The following is a 19,189-nucleotide window of genomic DNA, read 5'->3' as shown; positions in this document are numbered from 1 at the left end:
TTTCTTTAACTAAGGCCATCCCATAAGTCTAAAGGCATTTAGACTGGGTAAGAAAAGTAAAGCATGATGTTAATGTAAAGATCAATAATTGATCTGAACACTTACTTATTCATAAATTAAAAGGCAGAAGAAAAAATAACCCGTGTGTGTGGGCTAGCTGTACCATTCTGAAACAAGAGGAGAGTTAAGTAGCTGGATATAAATGACTATTTCACTTTGGAAAGGAGTATCCTTTGGTCTTTTATTCAAGGGCAGGAGAATATTACGTCCCAAAGAAGTGCTTGTTGAAAAGAGTTTAAGACCCACAGTGCTCAGGGAGGAAAACAAGGGCTTGTTTATATCTTGAACACAGCAAGTTAAAGGAAGTGTGGGTGGGGCAAGGCCTGCCAATACTAGCTTACCCTGAGAAAGTCACAGAGTGTGCTCACTGCAAGTATCCTGTCTTCACTGAAGCAGGGAAGGACAATGGGCAAGAAAAATCTTTTCTCAGTTGCAGAAAGGCTGTTTCAGTTTTTGGGTCTATAATCTGTATCTACAGTTTATCAATACTCTTAACTCCATAAACTCTCTTGGATATTTCTCATTTCTTCCTTGTTCATTTCGTAGACACAGAAGTTCAGTTGCCCAATTAAATACAATGATTAATTTTAAAATAATATTCACCTTTCATTTAGACAAATTAAGTGAGATAGTAGATAGACCATAGACCTTAGAGGGAGACGATGTGGAGACTCAGGACTGTCACTTACAAGTTATGTGACCTTGAACAAATCATGTCCATCTATGAACCTCAATATTCTCAGCTATAAATGTAGATAACACATTCAACTGTTATTGAACCCAAGTTCACGTGTCAGATGCACAGTGAGGCGAAACAAACTGAAACATTGGAGTTTGGAGCAGAGAAATGTTTATTACAAGGGCCAAGCAAAGAGAATGAGCAGCTCATGCTCAAAAGACCTGAACTCCCCCATGGGTTTCAGGGAAGAGTTTTTAAAGGCAAATTTGCGGGGAGAGCCACAGGGTGTGTGACTGACTCTCTTCAGATTGGTTGGTGGTGAGGTAACAGGGTGGTGTTCCAAGAATCTTAATCATCAGCCTTCTGGTTCCAACCAGTCTGGGGTCCCCTGTGCTTGTGCTCAGGCTGAAGTTACCATCCTCCACCTGGGTGGGGGCCTTAGTTCCTGTAATGGGACTCAGATCTGTATCAGGTTCTTATGTATATCCTTTTAGGAGGAACTAGGAGTCTTGTGCCCCTATTGTTCTAATCACTAACTATCTGAATCTGTACTTTGGGACTCAGGGAAAGTCTAGGAAGCTGAAGCCTTTTTCCTATAAACAAGAAACAAGGGAACTAGAAAGGCTTTTGTACCTGGGCGGGCCCCAAAGGGTCCCTGCTTGTTTTCACAACTACTGTGAAGATTAAATAATGGTTCACAAACTCAACAGTCCTACATATATGGAAGGTATTGTAGTTGAAGACTATGTTGTCATTTCAACTGATTATTCATTCTAAGTGTTCTAAAAAATCTGGGTTCTCTGTGAAGAATTATCAGTGCCAGGGACTTCCCTCGTGGTCCAGTGGGTAAGACTCCACGCTCCCAACGCAGGGGGCCCGGGGTTCGATCCCTGGTTGGGGAACTAGATCCCGCATGCATGCCGCAACTGAAGATCCTGCATGCCGCAACGAAGATCCCACACGCTGCAGCTAAGACCCAGCACAGCCAAAATAAATAAATAAATAAATATTTTTTAAAGTGATGAAAAAAAGAATTATTAGTGCCAGTATGAGTTACTGGACAGTACTAAAAGGGAAGATCAGTCCAAAACATTTTAATTTTGTATTTGTTTTTGTTTGTTTCTCTGCTTATTTAAGGGAGATCTTTCTGAGGAAAAAAGTGCTTCTAGATTCTTGGCAGCAACAGGGCAAAATAAAGCTTTGGGGGAATAATTTGAGTAAAAAGCAGTTATGCTGTGTCTCATGTGCTAACTACTGTTGGGGGCCCAAAATGAGTATGACAAGATGACCACACATCTTCTAGAAAGTCACAATACCTCTTTATGACAAAATGATTGCTTTTACTTAGAAGCAAGGAAGTGGCTTAACCCTTAGAATAAAATTTTCCACACCACCTCAACGTGTAGTCTCTTTGTTCCACACCACCTAAAAGTGTAGTGAAAGAGGACATTAAAATAATTAAATTCCATTTCTACCCCATAAAGCAGTGTTTTCAAAACTGCATAGAGCAGGATGCAACCAGCATAGTTGTCCTTGGTCTTCAGGTGCAGGACTTAATTGTCCTCTGTGCATGACACATGATCATCATTGGTCCCTGCAAGGGTACTTTAGTTGCATTTATCTTTATTCTCTGCCCCCACTTGCCTCTCCTTATAGGCAACCATTCTGTTTAAATAAGCAAATCATTTCACACATGTGTTCATACACGTATTTTTGTTTTTGCACACCTTCTTTAAATATATGCAAATAGTACTGGACTATGTATCTATTCTCTTTCTGACTTTTTTCCCCTACCCATGCTATTTTTAAAATGTGTGCATTTTACTATGTGGGTACGTTGTCAATTTCTTCTAGTTCGGACCCTGTACTCCACATTTCCCTATCTACCTCCCCAGTGATGAATGCCCAGATTGCCTCCAGTTCCCTGCTACATAAATATGCTGTGACAATGATCCCCATAACATGTTCCCTTAAGGACTTGCTGGGAAGTTCTTTGGAATATAGATCCAGGAATAGAACTGCTGAGTCATAGGATATGCACCTATTCTTAAATTAACTGGACACTGCCTAACTGCCTTCCAAAATGGCAGGACCAGTCTCCATTCCCAAGGATTCCTGCATACTCATCAGTACTTGGCATTATCCAAGTACTAATCTAATTTCAGTCTAATGGGTGTAAAGTGATACCTCATTGTTGTTTTATTTTCCATTTTTATGATTAGTACTCTTGGAACAGCCCTTTTTGTGAGTGCTGACCTTGGATTTTCTCTTCTACATATTCTACATATTCTCCTGTGTTAAATAGGCAGAGAAACAAACAAAAAAATTTGCTTGAGTATTTTTGCTTCTATATATTGTCTGTTCATATCTCTTCTCCATTTTTCTATTGAGGTTGCTGTTCTCTTATTGTTACTAAGTTCCATAAGTATTCTAGACATTAATCCCATGTTGGATTTAGATATTTCAAATATCTTTTACCAGTTCGTCATCTATTTGTTAACTTTGTCTACAGTGTCTGTTAAAAGACACTGAGGCATATTAAAATTTTTAAGAGTTTAATTGAGGAAAAATTGATTCCAATCAGGAAGCGCCAAACCGGAAGTGGTTAGGAAAGCTTCACCAACAGGAGCTCTGGGAGAGGCTTTTATAGAAAAAAGGTGGAAGAAAAGTAAGGAAATTGTTGACTGGCTACAGCTTAAAGCCTAGTTAGCTGCTTGTGATTGGTTGCCTTTAGCATTTTGATTTTTTAACCTTGAGGCATTTATAGGCTTAAATTTTGGTTTGCTTATGTAGGTCGCCATGGCATTAGTGCCACATCAGTCTAATGGCCTCCTTATTTTGTTACAGATCCCCAACAGGTCGGTGACCCCTCAGTCCTTTGCCTGGAGTTGCAAACGCCAATCAAATGAACCCGGGTTTGGCATAGCAGAGCAGAAACTTTATTCATTGATCAAGGAATGGTGGAGAGCATGTGCTCTAAATATACCTTCTCCCCCGGGGGAGAGGAGTAAAGGAATTTTAAGTGGTTAGGAGGCAGGGACATAATCAAGCCTCTAGGAAATGGGAGGAGATTTTCAGGGGCAACTGGGGCACGTGCAGTCTTCCACACTTCTTTGCACACTGCATGGATTGTGCCTAGCAAAGTGCAAGTTTCCCCCCTGGGTGGAGATTTTAGCATAGTAATGAAGCAAAGGTAACTTTTGGACACTGCCAGGTTTCACCTGCGCAGAAACATTTCTGTGGTGAAGTCAGAGCCGGTTCACGTTGGTTGACCACTGCACGTTCCTGGAAGCACAGCTGTAAAACATCTTTGACAAATACCAGGTGCTTTGAAATAAGCAAAGAGATAAATCAAGGTAAGGATCCTTTAGCTCTTAGGGGCAGGTATGGGTAACAGTTTAAATAATTTAGCATGTCCTTTGTAAATCCTCAAACCTTTATTTTCATGTAATTAACTTCATCAGTTTTTTTACTTACAATTTGTTCTTTTGAAATGTCGTCTAACCGGTTGTTCCGCACCCTTTGGTATAAAGATAATCTCCTCTAGTATCTTCTATTAATTTCTTAGTTTGTCCTTTCACATCTAGATGTGGAATTTAATTTTTTCCAGTTTATTTTCTTTTCCCCATTGATTTGTTGAACTGTGTTTATAGTATACTACATTTCCAAGCGATATCGATGTTGCCAGTTCAAGAAGCACTCTGAGTAGCAAGATAAGTGAACAGCTGGTTGAAAGAATAGTGGTTAAGGGTGACTTCAGGAGAATGTAAGGGCAGGATGTTGTATTATTAAACATATCAATGCAGAATGAAGTAAAATTCATGCTAATTAGTAGTTTTTAGATGACGAAATGGGGATGGTCTTAGTATCTTCAAAAATACACACATAGAAGTTACTCCTACGTGGCACCAGTTCACAGACACACCTCAGGATTCCCTGAGCTAAATCTCTGAAATACAGAAACAAACCTCGGTTAGGTGATACTGAAAGTTTTATTACCCAAAATATCTATCCCTAGGCAGCTGTTTTACGAACGCCCGGAAGTCCTGCTTTAAAAAATAAGTTCATTCTTTCTCCAACAATTCTCTGCAGAAAAAAACCGCAATGGTTATGGGCATTATATTGCAAATAACGTAGGCACCAGTTTACTTATCTACTTAGGTAGATAGGTGTTAACTGAATTTGAGAAATGACGAGGAAAAAGCGTTTTTCTAACTGGTATATTTGCCTTGTGACTGTACAATTCATACTGAAATCAAATCAGTTGGAGAGGGAGCTATGAATACCAACTAGCTGAGGATTTAAAGCGTGTGGGGTGAGGTATGAGTAGCAGAGGAATTTTTTTTTTTCTTCAAAACTTGTGAATTGGATTGTTCAAACTGAAGGGGGGTGGAGAGGACAATAAAAAGGCGGAGAATGTTGAGCGTAAAATACTGGGAACTAATCTGATATTCAAGAGGAACTGGCTTTCGCTAGTGGTTTCTCTTGTTTGGCTTGGACAAGTCATTTCACCTTCTCAGGCTTCGGTTTTCGACATTCGTGGTGGGTGTAGGGTTGAGATATCTCTGAGTAGCCTTACTACTTTCATCCTTTGTGGGTCCTCCCCAAGTCGATTTACAAACTCAGCACTTTCATCTCGCCTCTCTGCGCCTGCGCCGAAGAGGCGCTCTCGCGTTAATGGCTTTATTTTGCCTCTTCTGCGCACGCGCCTTTTTTTCCCTTTTAATCCCTTCTCCTTCCCCTCACCCCCAATTGTCAGAGGGAGGTAGGACTTCCTGTTCTTTTCACAGCGACTGCCGGAAGTGATTGTGGGCTAATCGGCGGCGTTTGCGGAGGCTGAAGAGTTTAGGGCGTCTGTACTAGTTGCTGCTTTGGGCGCGAAAAATGCCGGGTCTGGCGGCCGCAAGCCCTGCCCCATCTGAGTCGCAGGAGAAGAAGCCTCTGAAGCCCTGTTGCGCCTGCCCGGAGACCAAGAAGGCGCGCGATGCGTGGTCAGTGCGCAGTCAGGGAGGGGGCGGCCGGCAGGCTTCGCGCGCTGCGTTCGGGCGCCTCTGCGCCGCGTGGAGCTGGTCGTGGCCCTCGCTTTGTCGTGCGGCGCTCTTGAGGGTTGTAGAGCCCTGTAGGGTTCGCAGTCAGCTGTCTGCAGACTGATCCTATAGCTCAGGCTGGGGAAACATGAGGGGATTGGAGAGAGATCGGATTGACCTGGGCTCGCTTCGTCCGTTCATTCTTTACTGCAAAGGGTTTCTCATCATCTGTTATAGGTCAAGCACTGCCTTAGGTCCGAAGACGTAGAAACGGGTAAAGATGCTGCTTGATTTAAAGGAGCTTAAAGTTAATGGAGCATTAAAGTTAATGATTGCTGTACCAGGTTTGGCAGTATCAAAGAGTAAGTTTTCTGGTAATTTCTCCCAAAATTTAGACATAGTAGGACACAGGACAGGGTACGTTTCTTAACAGTAGGGAAGATACCCTTAACCCCACCCCTTTTAGATGATTTAAAAATCAACCAGGCTATGACATAGATGACATTATAGTGTTGAGAGTAGTACATCTACAGTACCATTAACCCGCAAAAGGTTTTGTTTGTTCTTATGGTATACAGCTATTGTATACAGCAAGGGCCCCCAACCGGGCTGCACAGCGAGGCATGAGCTACGGGCCATGAGCTACAGGCCATGAGCTGCGAGAAAAGCTTCATCTGCCGCTCCCCAGCTCCCCATTGCTCTCATTACAGCCTGAATCATTCCCCTATCACTCACATTACAGCTTGAACTAACACCTATCTCCCCCCGCCCCAACCCTGTGGAAAAACTGTCTTCCACAAAACTGGTCCCTGGTGCCAAAAATGTTGGGGACCGCTGGTATACAGCCTCTATTGTGGAACAAATCTCAGAAGAAATCTTCAGATAACGTGAATGTACACCTCTCCCTCCAGCCCCTTTTTGTCCTCACATAGAAAGTAAAGAGATCATAAGTGGCATAGAGGGGGAATAAAGTTGTAGTAGCTCAGTGCTTTTTATTAATACTCAGTACTTTGCAAATAATACTGTGAAGGGAGAATTGAAAGACTACTATGATCGGTAACAATACTTACACACTTTAAGTACTTATTGAACTTTCAGATATTATTTTATCATGATTAAGTGTCTGGGATCCAGTGTCAGGGTTTGAATTCTGGTCCACCAAACCAGCTTTGTGACCTTGAGCAAATTTTTTAACATATCTGCCTCATATCTGTAAAATGGGCCTAATAAAAGTATCTGCCTCCAGGATTACTGTGCTATAAGCCACATCAAGTGCCTAGCACAGTATTTACAGCATTCAGTAAACGATCAGGGAGGGCTAGCTATTAGTTTCACAAGGAGCTTGCTATCCCAAGCAGACAGCCCTTAAAGTTATTGAAGGATATGTAGGATTTAGAAGGAAGGAGAACCTACCTTTCTTTAAATTACTTCTGCATCAGTTATCTCTGACCACTATGGCTTCTCCCAAAATATCTAGAGTCAGGAGTCAATTTTTTTTTGTAGTTGAATTTGGCTTAACTTGATTCTGTGCTAAAATTACATTTTCAGGCCCTTAGAAATAAAGCTGTGTGGTCCTAGTCTTTCCTTTGTGAATTTTATAAGTAAAAAGTTCTTTGATCATCATGAGTGGGGCTCATCAGGCTGCTCTTGGCAGCCAAATGTTTTTTGCTCTTTGTGTTGGGTGTCTTGTGGTTAGAAGTAGATTTACTTAGGTGTATTTGAATGTAGAGCAGAATCAAAATTTAATTCCTCTGCGATAGGCAAAAAATTAAGCTCTTCTTTCTGTCCATTTAACATTAGCTTTTTATTCAGTTTATTTCATTATAGAGCGGTATTATTCCTTGGATATTGTCTAGAGGCAATATTTAATATGCATAATTATTTCTTCTAATCAGATTCCTCCGTGCCCCCCCCAAAACTAGTTATCTGTGGGACATTTTCATGGGCAAGGAGGTATCACAGGAGCCAATAAAACAAAGCCATTTGGTATAATAGCATTTTTTAAAACTCCAGTTGTATTCAGTGAGATCCGTGTTTGGCCTCACTCCCCATCACTGTCTTGCATGCTTTTTTACCACTAATGTGCTTAGTGCCTACTTTGTTAGATAACAAGTACATTTTGTTTTATAGCATCATTGAGAAAGGAGAAGAGAACTGTGGACCCCTAATTGAGGCCCACAAGGAATGCATGAGAGCCCTGGGATTTAAGATATGAAATGGTGAGCATGCTACTCTCTTATTGGGAAGGTAATACATAGGCTGACTGCTTCAAATTTGTGTATTGCTTTACAGATTGAGTGATCATTGGGCAGCATTCTGTCTGAAAGGTAGTTCACCTGGTTAACCTAACATGCCTAAGTATCACTGGAAAGATAACGTCTCAGTTTCTAGTGTACGGAATAAATGATGCTAATAAATTAAGAGGGGTGGGACTTCCCTGGCTGTCTGGTGGTTAAGATTCCACGCTTCCACTGCAGGGGACCTGGATTTGATCTCTGGTTGGTAGGGATCCTGCATGATGCATGGTGCAGACAAAAAAAAAAAAAAATTAGAGGTGTTTGGTGGATTTGGGAAGGGGAGAATTAAGCTTTCAAGAAAGGGCTTGGCAAAGCCTTTAGAGTTATGTTAGAGACAGAAGAATCACGACTTAGGAAGTTCAAAATATTCAGTTGTCTGACTTAAAAGGGAAATGTTCTCTACGTTTTGTTTCTAATCTTGTGAGTTTTTAGGAAGTGTTTTTAAATACGGAGTAGGCAGCACATGGAAGCATTGCTTTCTGCAAAACAGAAATGGAATTGTTGCAGTTTCTTTTGTACCATGCTTTATTCTAATAAAACTAAAACCTCAGACCATTGTTTGAAGAACTTTGAATTCAAATTTTAATGCTGAAAGGGACCTTAAGTGATGTGTATACAATACCACAAATAAATTATCTCCTTTTGTTTGGAACCTCTTCCTTCAGATAGCAACTTGACTTATTCCCTCATTTCAGATCTCTTTTCAGATGTTTTCTCCCTCACTTCAGATCTCTTTTCAGATCTGTTTTCAAGCCTCCTAATTGGAGAGGCTTTCCCTCAACATTCCATCTAAAATAGCATCCGTTCCCCATCTATCCCCATTCTATCCTGGCACTGTCCAGTAGAACTTTCTGTGATAATGAAACGTTCTGTGCCTGCACTCTACAATATGGTAGCCACTAGCCATATGTGGCTGTGGAGCCCTTGAAATGTGGCTAGTAAAGCTGAGGAACTAAATTTTTTGTATGTTTGTTTTTTTATTTATCATCCGAATTGCTTTACTTCAATTAGAATGTAAGTTCTGAGACAGAAGGTTTCTGTTTACTCACTGGCATACCTCCAGGACCAGTAACAGTGCCTGGCACATAGTAGGTGCTCAATAGAGGAGTGTTAAATCAATAAATGAGGAAACTAAGGCCTATAGATATGAAGTGACTTCTTTTTTTTTTTTTTTTTTGTGGTATGTGGGCCTCTCACTGTTGTGGCCTCTCCCGTTGCAGAGCACAGGCTCTGGACGCGCAGGCTCAGCGGCCATGGCTCACGGGCCCAGCCGCTCCGCGGCATGTGGGACCTTCCCGGACCGGGGCACGAACCCGTGTGCCCTGCATCGGCAGGCAGACTCTCAACCACTGCGCCACCAGGGAAGCTCTGAAGTGACTTCTTATAGGCAGGGTCAGAACTGGAACCTCTGTCTCCAGAGGCTCCCTCTGCTTGGTGCTATTACTCCCCTGTAAGATCCACACCACACCACCACTTATAATAATAGCTGAGAGATAATGCGAAAGCTACATACCAATGTAGGAGTAATAGAGAGCCTGGCTTCTTTCCCTTTCACCTCTTTCCTGCCTCTTTGGAATTTTACATGTGGCCAGTCTTCCTCACTGAGCTGTGAAAAAGGAGGGATAAGGAACCTGTCCCCAGCTGATAAGAAGTATCACTGTGTAGTGGAAAACAGTCTAGGCTGGAAGTCCTGAGGCTTAACTTTGCTTCTCCTGTTCTCTAGCTTAGCATGTGTTTCACTTTAGCTACATCTATATTCATCAAGACATTAATCCTGTCTGGATTTCACTTTTTTCATTTATAAAAAGAGAACCATAATATATTTTGTGATTTTACACATGGTATGATATCTGTGTATACAAGATATACTTAAGTGCCTTTAAGATTAGATGGTTATTTAAAGAAATCCCATGGTGAATCATTTTGTAAAATAAGTAAATATGGTTGTGGGGAGCTGTTCTTAAAAAGTTTAACTATTGATTATTTCAAAGACATGAAATCTCAACATTTGTACATGATTTCCTTGTTCCTAATCTAACTTTCTTCCTAGTCAGTTTTGTTAGCTGTTGCTTAGGGTTAAGCCTGCCTTGACAAAAAGGGTGATTTTTAAAAATGCTAATTTTTAGGAGCATCAGAAGTCTCTTGGACTTCATGTGGACCTCACAGGTGATACAATTATTGCTATAACTAGCATATATTCACGAGGACCAGAAGATATCATGGTTTTCTATGTTATTGGGACAGAGAGTAAGAGTGATTCCTGTGTACTTCATTTGTGTATAAAAGAAAATGCAAGAGCTTTGGACTTAGAAGACCTGATGTTTAACTGATTGTACGATCTTGGGCAAGTCCTTAACTTTCTGAACCTTAGTTTTCTCATGTGTAAAGGAGAGAGAACAGTACATGACCAAACTACTTCATTAGAGTCATTATGATGATTAAATGATATATGTGTGAATAGGCTTTGTAAACTGTCAAAGAGAAACCAGAACAGAAGCCATATCTTGGGAGTCATGGATAGCAGACATTCTACTGAGGTCTGTTTAATATATGTCCTGATTATTTTTGAATCCTGGTTACAAAAAGAAGAATCTGAATCCACATAGGGCCTTTCCAAGAATTGAATAATCATTTTAAAATTTTCAGCATAATACTACTTTTGGAGGAAGAACATGTGGTTGGATCTACATTGGTCCCAGGTGTCCTATTTCCCTGGCCCCCATGGGGAAATGGAAGGACAGTGAAGTCAAAAAAAGACTCTCAAGTTAAGAGTGGATAGGTGGTGGCATTCAAACTAGAATCTAGGTCTTTTTTACTCTCCAAATCTCAAGCACTTTATACTTCACTCCTTGCACTTAATGAGATTTTATTCCAACATATTCATTTTTAGGATTACACATAGTCTTGAACTTCAATCCTAAAACTTTATTTTGAATGCTAATTACAAAGACCTGTTGTTGAAATGCATAGGTGTATATAACTCAGAAACCAGGTCAGTGACTGTAGGGTAAAATCCAGTGCTACTGTCTGCACTGTTATAAGATAAACTTAACTAAATTGGTATCTCTTAGACTATTAGACCACATTTTTCTGAGGATAGCTTCAAAGGAAAAATATTTTGCAATCTTAGATCTTCCCAGTAATGATCATGAAACTTCCTTAATTCAAAAACCTTTGTAGATTTTAATGTTATTTTCTAAATAAGATAGATCTTAATTGTACCTTGAATCCAGTAAATTGGACTTAGTATGAAAGCAAGTGTACCTTTATAATCACCCGAGGAATGTTTTCCAAAATTCACAAGCCTGAGCCCTGAACTGTACCGGTTGACTCAGAAGCTCTTAGATAACTTTCAAGTGTCCCCCTCTTTAGAACCACTGGCTTAAGCTGAAGATGTAGTAGGGATGGTATAAATAAATATAAATTGTCTAAAGATTTAATAGCAGCAAAGGCAGAGACTTGAAAATTACTCGTAAGGAATAACAGGGTGTGATGGTGGTGATTCTAGTCACTTCTATCTTTTGACTGCTTCTTTTACTGAAAGAGAAACTAGAGGAACCTAAAACCTGCTTAGAAATGTAAAGAGGAAATGGCTGCTGGTATCTTTCTGCCTTTAGGAGCCAGGAGGAACCTAGAGAATCCAGCTGGGGGCTAAAATCATTGAAAGAAATTAAAGGACCAGCACTGAGTGGTGGTGATACTCAGTATTTATTAAGCTTAACAGAACTTAATAGTTCACACACACAAAACGCACAGAGAGACAACTGATGATGTATGAAAATATGATCCTGAGAGTCAAGAAAAAGGGTCATTTCTGCTATTTGAACATTTATTCATTCAATAGATATCTATTGTTTAAAACTCTAGAAAATGCCAAGATGAGAAGACACAGGGTCTCTTCTGTCAAGGACTTTGTACCCAGAGGCTTTCAGTGGGTAGCCCCTCCTGATGTATAGTAGCCAGTAACAAAAGCGGTAGCAATGCTATATAGACTGCTATCTCTTGAAATGTTGAGTGGCTTCATTTTTGCTTATCTTTAAGTGTATTCTTCCTTTGAGCCTTAGAAAAGAGAGAGTTTATATATTTATATTGTTGTTAAGGCTTATCTTCTTTTCTAAACCAAGTGCAGGGAATAGCTAGGTGAGGGAAGCGCTTGAATTAGACTTGAAGAATTGGCTAGCCCAAATTACTCAGTTACCTTTGTAGCATTGTTCCTGTCTTCTGGGATGGGGGATGGGAGTGGGGGTGGCGTGGCTGCCAGCTGTCTGGAGAGAAGCCTGGTACACCAGCAACCCCATCCTCTGCTGCTCTCCCTTTTTGATCTTTCCAAATTCATTTCAGAAGTGTTACCCTTACTTTGCCCTTGGGATTGAGTAACTTTCCACAGGAGATGCTTGTGTACAGAGCTGACCTTCTGCCTTCCACTTCATGGATCTTTGCCAAACACTTGAGTTAGAACGGAGGAGGCTACAGGTCTCTTCTCTTTAGTATCTGCAAAAGTAAACTCCCTTAGTCTTTTGTGGAAGATGTTTTTGAGAAAATAAATAAATGTATAGTTTTTACTTCAACAAAGCCTTTAAAGGTTAAACCTTGTAATGGATTGAACAGTTTCCGTGATGTTTTTATTTAAACAGAACTAGAATTTTAAAATGTGGATCTTTTATTTCATGACTGGTTTAGAATAATTGTGGCAGTTAGTTAATAGTCCTCAGCTGAGGCATTCATTTCTAGCATCTTAATTCCCTGACTTCATAGGTCTGACATGATGCTTGAAACCTGACTTTCTAAAATACATCTTTTTCTGCAGGTGGTCTGCTCTGGGAATTAATAATTCCTGAAAAATGAAGAAGATTTAATAACTTTGGGAGCTCTTTGATGAACATTGATAAATTTAAAAGTATTTATAACTTATTAAAAAAAAAGAGAATATCCCTGGTCAAAAGTCTTCAGGTGTGTTTCTTTTTGTGTTCCTCACATGGCGTTTATGTATTTATTTTTCTTAAAGAATACCTGTGGCCATAATTCAAAAAGAGTTATGTACCACAATGTTCATTGCAGTTCTATTTACAATAGCCAGGACATGGAAGCAGCCTAAGTGTCCACCGACAGATGAATGGATAAAGAAGATGTGGCACATATATACAATGGAATATTACTCAGCCATAAAAAGAAACTAAATTGAGTTATTTGTAGTGAGGTAGATGGACCTAGAGACTGTCATACAGAATGAAGTAAGTCAGAAAGAGAAAAATAAATACCGTATGCTAACATATATGGAATCTTGAAAAAAAAAAGTTTATGAAGAACCTAGGGACAGGACGGGAATAAAGATGTAGATGTAGAGAATGGACTTGGGGACACGGGGAGGGGGAAGGGTAAGCTGGGACAAAGTGAGAGTGGCGTGGACTTATATATACTACCAAAATAGATAGCTAGTGGGAAGCAGCCGCATAACACAGGGAGATCAGCTTGGTGCTTTGTGACCACCTAGAGGGGTGGGATAGGGTGGGAGGGAGACGCAAGAGCGAGGAGATATGGGGATATATGTATATGTATAGCTGATTCACTTTGTTATAAAGCAGAAACTAACACACCATGGTAAAGCAATTATACTCCAATAAAGACATTAAAAAAAAAAAGAATACCTGTGGGTTCCTCATCTGTGGATTCAACCAACCTTAGATCAAAAATATTGGGGGGTGGGGATGGGTGAATTCCAGTAAGACTTGAGTTTGCTGCTTTTTCAACTATTTACATAGTGTTTACAGCTGTTTACATTGTATTTACAAGTATTTGCATAACATTTACATTTTATGTATTGTAAGTGATCAGGAGATGATTTAAAGTATATAGGAGGATATGCTTAAGTTATATAGAAAAACAACACCATTTTATCAATATATAAGGGACTTGAGCAAATGCAGATTTCAGTATCCACAGGGGTCCTGGAACCAATCGCCCAGGATCCTGAGGGATGACTGTGGTATAAACAAATCTTGTAATACAAGCCCTGTGGTCCTATTAGCTGCTTATGAGCTAATGAGACAATTGGTCATATTCTGTCCAAGTAAATGGAGTTTTAGATCTCAACAATAAAAGACACTGAGAAGCATAAATAAGTGAATATGTAGGGTTCATGTATCACGATTGGAAAATTGCCTCTTACAAAAGAGCTGAACTAAAATGTTCCCTAAGATTCCTTCCTAGTTAATTAAGAGCATGGCTTCAAAGTGACAGACTTAAGTTCAACAGCTGGCTATGTGACCTCAAGCAAGTCAACTGTTTGTGTCTGTTTTTCTCATCTGAAAGAAAACAGAGCAGCAATACCTAAGTTACAAGATTGTGCTTACACATTGAAATGGTGTACATAAAGCATTTGGCACGGTAACATTCAGTGTTACTAACATTCTCTAATTCTTTGTATTTTTCACTTTAATATTTGTTTGGATGTAGAGTTTTTATTTTATTGATAGTAAGCACTTTATAGTTTTCAGAGCATTCTTTTAGGGTGAAGAATAGAATCTTGGACTCCTAAGGCAGATGATGTGAACCAACTTCCCACCCAATACAGATCCTTGGCAGATGGCTATCCAGATTCTGCTTGAATATGTCCTGGGACTACAAAAGGAAAAAAAAAAAATCCCTAACCGTATCATCTCCCAATGTTAATTTTTGCTGTTCCAAACTTTTCTTATACATTTTTCTAAAACAAAAAATTAGATCATTTTTCTATACTACATATTTTTAATGCAATCACAATATTAATTACCTTCTCCCCTTAATATATTTTACCACCTGTGAGTTCAGTTCTACAATATGAGTTGTAGTAGCTATGTATAAATCTACTGTATGGCTTACCAATTCCCTATCTACATACATTCAACAATCAAATGTTTTATAGAATGCCTGCTGTGTGTCAGATACCGTTCTAGGAATTGGGTCTCAGAATTGAACAGGATACATAACAGATACCTAAATTATTTCTGATTTTAAAATACATTGTTTTGCTGGCTGGTTTTATGGAAACATGTAAGGAAGAAAGAAAGAAGTCACCTGAAATCCCACCAGTCTACAATAGGGCCACTTTTTGGTGACCTTCTTGCCATTTATCTCTTTCTGCATGTATGTTCACTTTTTATTTTTATTTTTTTGCTACTCCATTATAATACTGCGATGGAAGTTTTCATAGGAAAGTCTTTACAAGTATCTTTACTAATCATTTAACTAAGGATGGGCCAGAGTTTTCAAAGCTTTGAATGAGTACTGCCTGACTGATCTCTAGAAAGGGGGTGCCCATACCTTAGTACCTGTGGGTGCCTGTTTCCCTAAGCTCTTAGCAAGGTTAATTTTTTTCAGCCTTTGCCAGTTTGATACGCTCACCTGATTTGTAAAGAATTAACACACCCTTCTTGACATCTGCCATAGTTAAAAGTACATCTCACAAGACCCTCTGCCTACCCTTCCCTAGTGCTTAAGCCTTCCCAGAAATCGTGTGAAGCATTTTGATACTATCAGTAATAGATGTCACCACAATAATTTGAAAAATGAAGAACTTAGCTTCCAAATAGGTGATCACCACATTCTGACCACCACATACCTCTTTGCTAAGCCCCTGCTATTCACAATACATCCCAAAATCTCAATACAGATACATTCACACTATCCTCTATAATTAGTTCCCTTCGTCTAACGTGAAACATTTGTCTTGAAGGTTGATAAGAACAGGACCATGTCCCTAAGCAAGGTCTCCATTAGGTTAACTATACCTTCTGCAGGTCTGATGTGAGGGTGATGGAGAAACTATAATCCCCATTTTACAGGTGAGTACAGGCACTCAGGTTAAGGAAGTTGCTCTGGTTAAATGTCTGGTGACCTGGGATGTGAGTCTTGGTCATTAGAGTTCAAGCCCAAAAGCCCAATGTTCTTTCCTGTACCAGGTGTCTAATATAAACATCATATATTCATAGTTGTAAATTCATTTATTCACTCAGTACATATTTAGTGAAGGCTTATTATGTGCAAAGAACTGCCCTAAGTGTTGAGTATTTATGTGTGAATCAGACATGGCCCCTGTCCTCAAGAATAGAGGCTGCTTGACTCAACATTTACTGAGGACATACTAAATGCCAACTATGTGCTAAGTAGTGAACAAAGATTAGTAAGACATGGCCTGCTCTCAAAGAGCTTATATTCTGGTGGATATATGTATATAAGCTAAAAAATATAAAGTTGAATATTCAGTGCTATGATAAATATTTGCCTTAAAAGAGTGCATGTGTGACTATACCCAGTGTTTCTTTCTTTAGCTATTATAAACTGCTAGATGGTAGTTCTATCTGTGTTAATTATGGTGCTTTCGACAGCTAAGTAATACAAAATCCTCATCAAGGGAAACACATAACTGGCAGTCCAGGGTTAGGGCAAGCTCTAGATGCAGTGATATCAAGGCTCTGTGGTGCCATCCAAGACTCAAGTTATTTTCATCTCAGAGCTCTCTCCTAGGACTAATGAAGCTAATAATGTACTTTCTTGTTCAAGTGCAGCAGAGGAAAGAGAAATCATTCCTAAGGCATGAAGTCCCCACACCCACCCCCCTTTTTTTTGGTCTGATTGAACCAAATTAGGTTATGTGTATTTTTATGGACCAATAATAATTGTCAACAGAATGCCCTTTGCTGACTGGCTTAAACAGGATTTCCTCTTTGGATCCATGTGTAGGTGAGATATCAGAACAAAACTGGAATTCTGTTACAAGGAGGAAGTGGTAAATGGTAAATGGGTATTGAGTAGACAACCAACTTTGCACTAAATCATCGTGTTCACTTAACCAAGTCATCCTGAATGGTCAAATTGAGTTTAGAGGAGCAATTCCTATCAGTTTACTCAGACTTTTGAGAGAAAATTATTGGTAGCACATAACAAGTCATATGACGTTCAGTTTTCATAGAATAAAACAATCAGCAGATGTTCGGAGAACTGTTGGTTGAAGAGTAGTCCTTACGGAGATCCTTAGGGAGATGGGAATCTGAATGCCTTCAGCTGTGAGTACCAGAATACCCAACTACAGAGACTTAAGCAATAAATGTAATTTATCTCCTGTCATAAAGTCTGAAGGTTGAAAGTTTCAGATTTGAGACAATGGCTCAGTGATACTTTGAAGAACCAAGGCTTGTTCTATTTTTCTCCTCTTTAACCTTCTCATCCTTAGGCCTATCCTATCTCATGGGTACAGTGGCTTCAAACATTACGTCATCATACAACTGTATTCAAGCCAGGATGAAAGGTAGTAGGCTTCCTTACTGTCTCTATCAGGGAGTATAGTTTTCCCCAGATACTCCCACACACGTGTCCTCTTATGTCTCATTGGTCACATGTCCACTCTTAAACTAGTTGCCATTGTGGGGAATGGGATATCGTGCTTAGATTTGACCAGTCTTTTTTTTTTTTTTAACTTGGAAGTCTTTTTGATACCAGTTCTTATTGTTTTTTTAAAAAATATTTATTTATTTATTTGGTTGTACCGGGTCTTAGTTGCAGCAGGTGGGCTCCTTAGTTATGGCATGGGAACTCTTAGTTGCAGCATGCATGTGGGATCTATTTCGCTGACCAGGAATCAAATGCGGGCCCCCCCCGCATTGGGAGCTCAGCGTCTTATCCATTGCGCCACCAGGGAAGTCCCTTTACCAGTCTTATTTCAGGCCCTGGCAACTGGGAGAGAAGCCCACCCTCCTTTACATATCGCCCAAGCAAAATCAGAGTTCCATAAACTGGGGGAAAAAGGGGAAATGGATAAGGAACCAGTAGTGTCTGCCCAATATCAACTCAGCAGTATGTGTCCAATGCCTAGAATCATGCCTGTGTTCGATTTTAATAACTATATTAGGAAAGCATTAAAAGCATCAAGCCCAATGTTTCTCAAACTACCTGTGGTGAAACTACATGTAGTTTCTCAAACTACAAGTAGTAAACTACTACTACTTTAATTTTTTCCAATTCACAGACTAATACGTTTCCTGTCAAACTGTATAAAGATGTCTTAAGTTCTCTCAGTTTCTGTCCATATCTCATCATGGACCAGTAACAGCTCTTGGACCAGCCATGGTCTGTGACCACTCTTGGAGAGATGGTGTACCCGGCTGACTTCATAATCTGGCCCTGGCCTGCCTCTCCTGCCTTGTGTCCTGCTGCTCCCTTTGATTCACTGATAACAAACTGTTCTCTGTTACCAGAATATGCCATGTATTTTCGTTTTACTTCTGGACTTGACTTCACATTCTGTTCTCCCTTCCCGGAATGCCCTCCCCTAGCTGGGGAACACCTACTTGGCTTTTTAAACCAGCTTAAATGTCATCCTCCCTTGTGATGTTTTTCCTGTATTCTTTGCTCCCCTATCAGTGCTTCCTTTGAACCCCTTCCTATCTCATGGTTGTGATAGCTTCAAGCATTATATCATCACACAACTGTATTCAAGCCAGGATGAAAGGTAGCAGGCCTCCTTACTGTCTCCACCAGGGAGTATACTTCTTCCAGAAGCTCCCTGACACGTCCTCTTATGTCTCATTGGTCACATGCCCAATAAGTGTATTTTTTGGGTTGTAGTTCTTTCTGCGTCAGTCTCCCTCACTCATTGTCTTCCTCATCTTCTATCCCCAGTTCCTGGCACACATACTTTGTCCTAAGTAAATGTTTATTCAATAGAATTGACTCAACAAATGATGTGACTTCTGTGTCTTTCCTTTTATTCTCCCCAAATATTTTCTACCGTGCTTCTGACTGCATATTTGTGTCTTTCCTTATAAGAACATACCATTTTGACACACAATTTTTCTTTCTTCTTCTATCAAACCTGGTTTAAAAACAAAGATACAGCTTTTCACTGTATTCCTGTCATAGGTCCCACCCCACAGGTATCACTGTCACTGTCACTACAGGCAGCATGTGGTGTTTATGCCACCCCAGCGGCATACACAAATCCCTGGTAGCAATGAATGAGCCTGCATATTAACTCCCCAAAGTACCTGGCAAGGTGGTACAGCACAGAGAACCTACAATTTAGAGTCACAATGACCTAGGCTTTAGCCCCTATTCACATACTATCTCTGTCACCTTGGGGATGTTCCTTAACC

At 40.0% G+C, this 19,189-nt stretch overlaps 1 protein-coding gene across 1 annotated transcript; it reads left to right on the top strand.

The window, feature by feature from the left end:
- The first annotated feature begins 5,496 nt into the window (after positions 1–5,496).
- On the top strand, positions 5,497–13,008 carry COX17 (cytochrome c oxidase copper chaperone COX17). The gene is made up of 3 exons (XM_027105651.1): positions 5,497–5,730; positions 7,897–7,985; positions 12,871–13,008. Exons 1-2 carry the CDS (start codon positions 5,624–5,626, stop codon positions 7,979–7,981), a joined length of 192 nt encoding a protein of 63 aa, XP_026961452.1. The 5' UTR covers positions 5,497–5,623; the 3' UTR covers positions 7,982–7,985; positions 12,871–13,008.
- The last annotated feature ends 6,181 nt before the right edge of the window (positions 13,009–19,189 follow it).

This window comes from Aethalodelphis obliquidens, unplaced genomic scaffold (assembly GCF_003676395.1).
Source record: "Aethalodelphis obliquidens isolate GAN/ISIS:26980383/991018 unplaced genomic scaffold, ASM367639v1 scaffold1, whole genome shotgun sequence".
Lineage (NCBI taxonomy): Eukaryota > Metazoa > Chordata > Mammalia > Artiodactyla > Delphinidae > Aethalodelphis > Aethalodelphis obliquidens.
The sequence above is the reverse complement of the archived record's forward strand: the minus strand, read 5'-3'. Positions and strand labels throughout refer to the sequence as shown.

Bases quoted from the DNA above. Each gene is read 5' to 3' on its own strand.
- COX17 (XM_027105651.1), top strand. From the start codon at position 5,624: ATGCCGGGTCTGGCGGCCGCAAGCCCTGCCCCATCTGAGTCGCAGGAG. The intron at 5,731-7,896 runs GTCAGTGCGCAG...TTTGTTTTATAG, and splicing joins AAGAAGGCGCGCGATGCGTG to CATCATTGAGAAAGGAGAAG.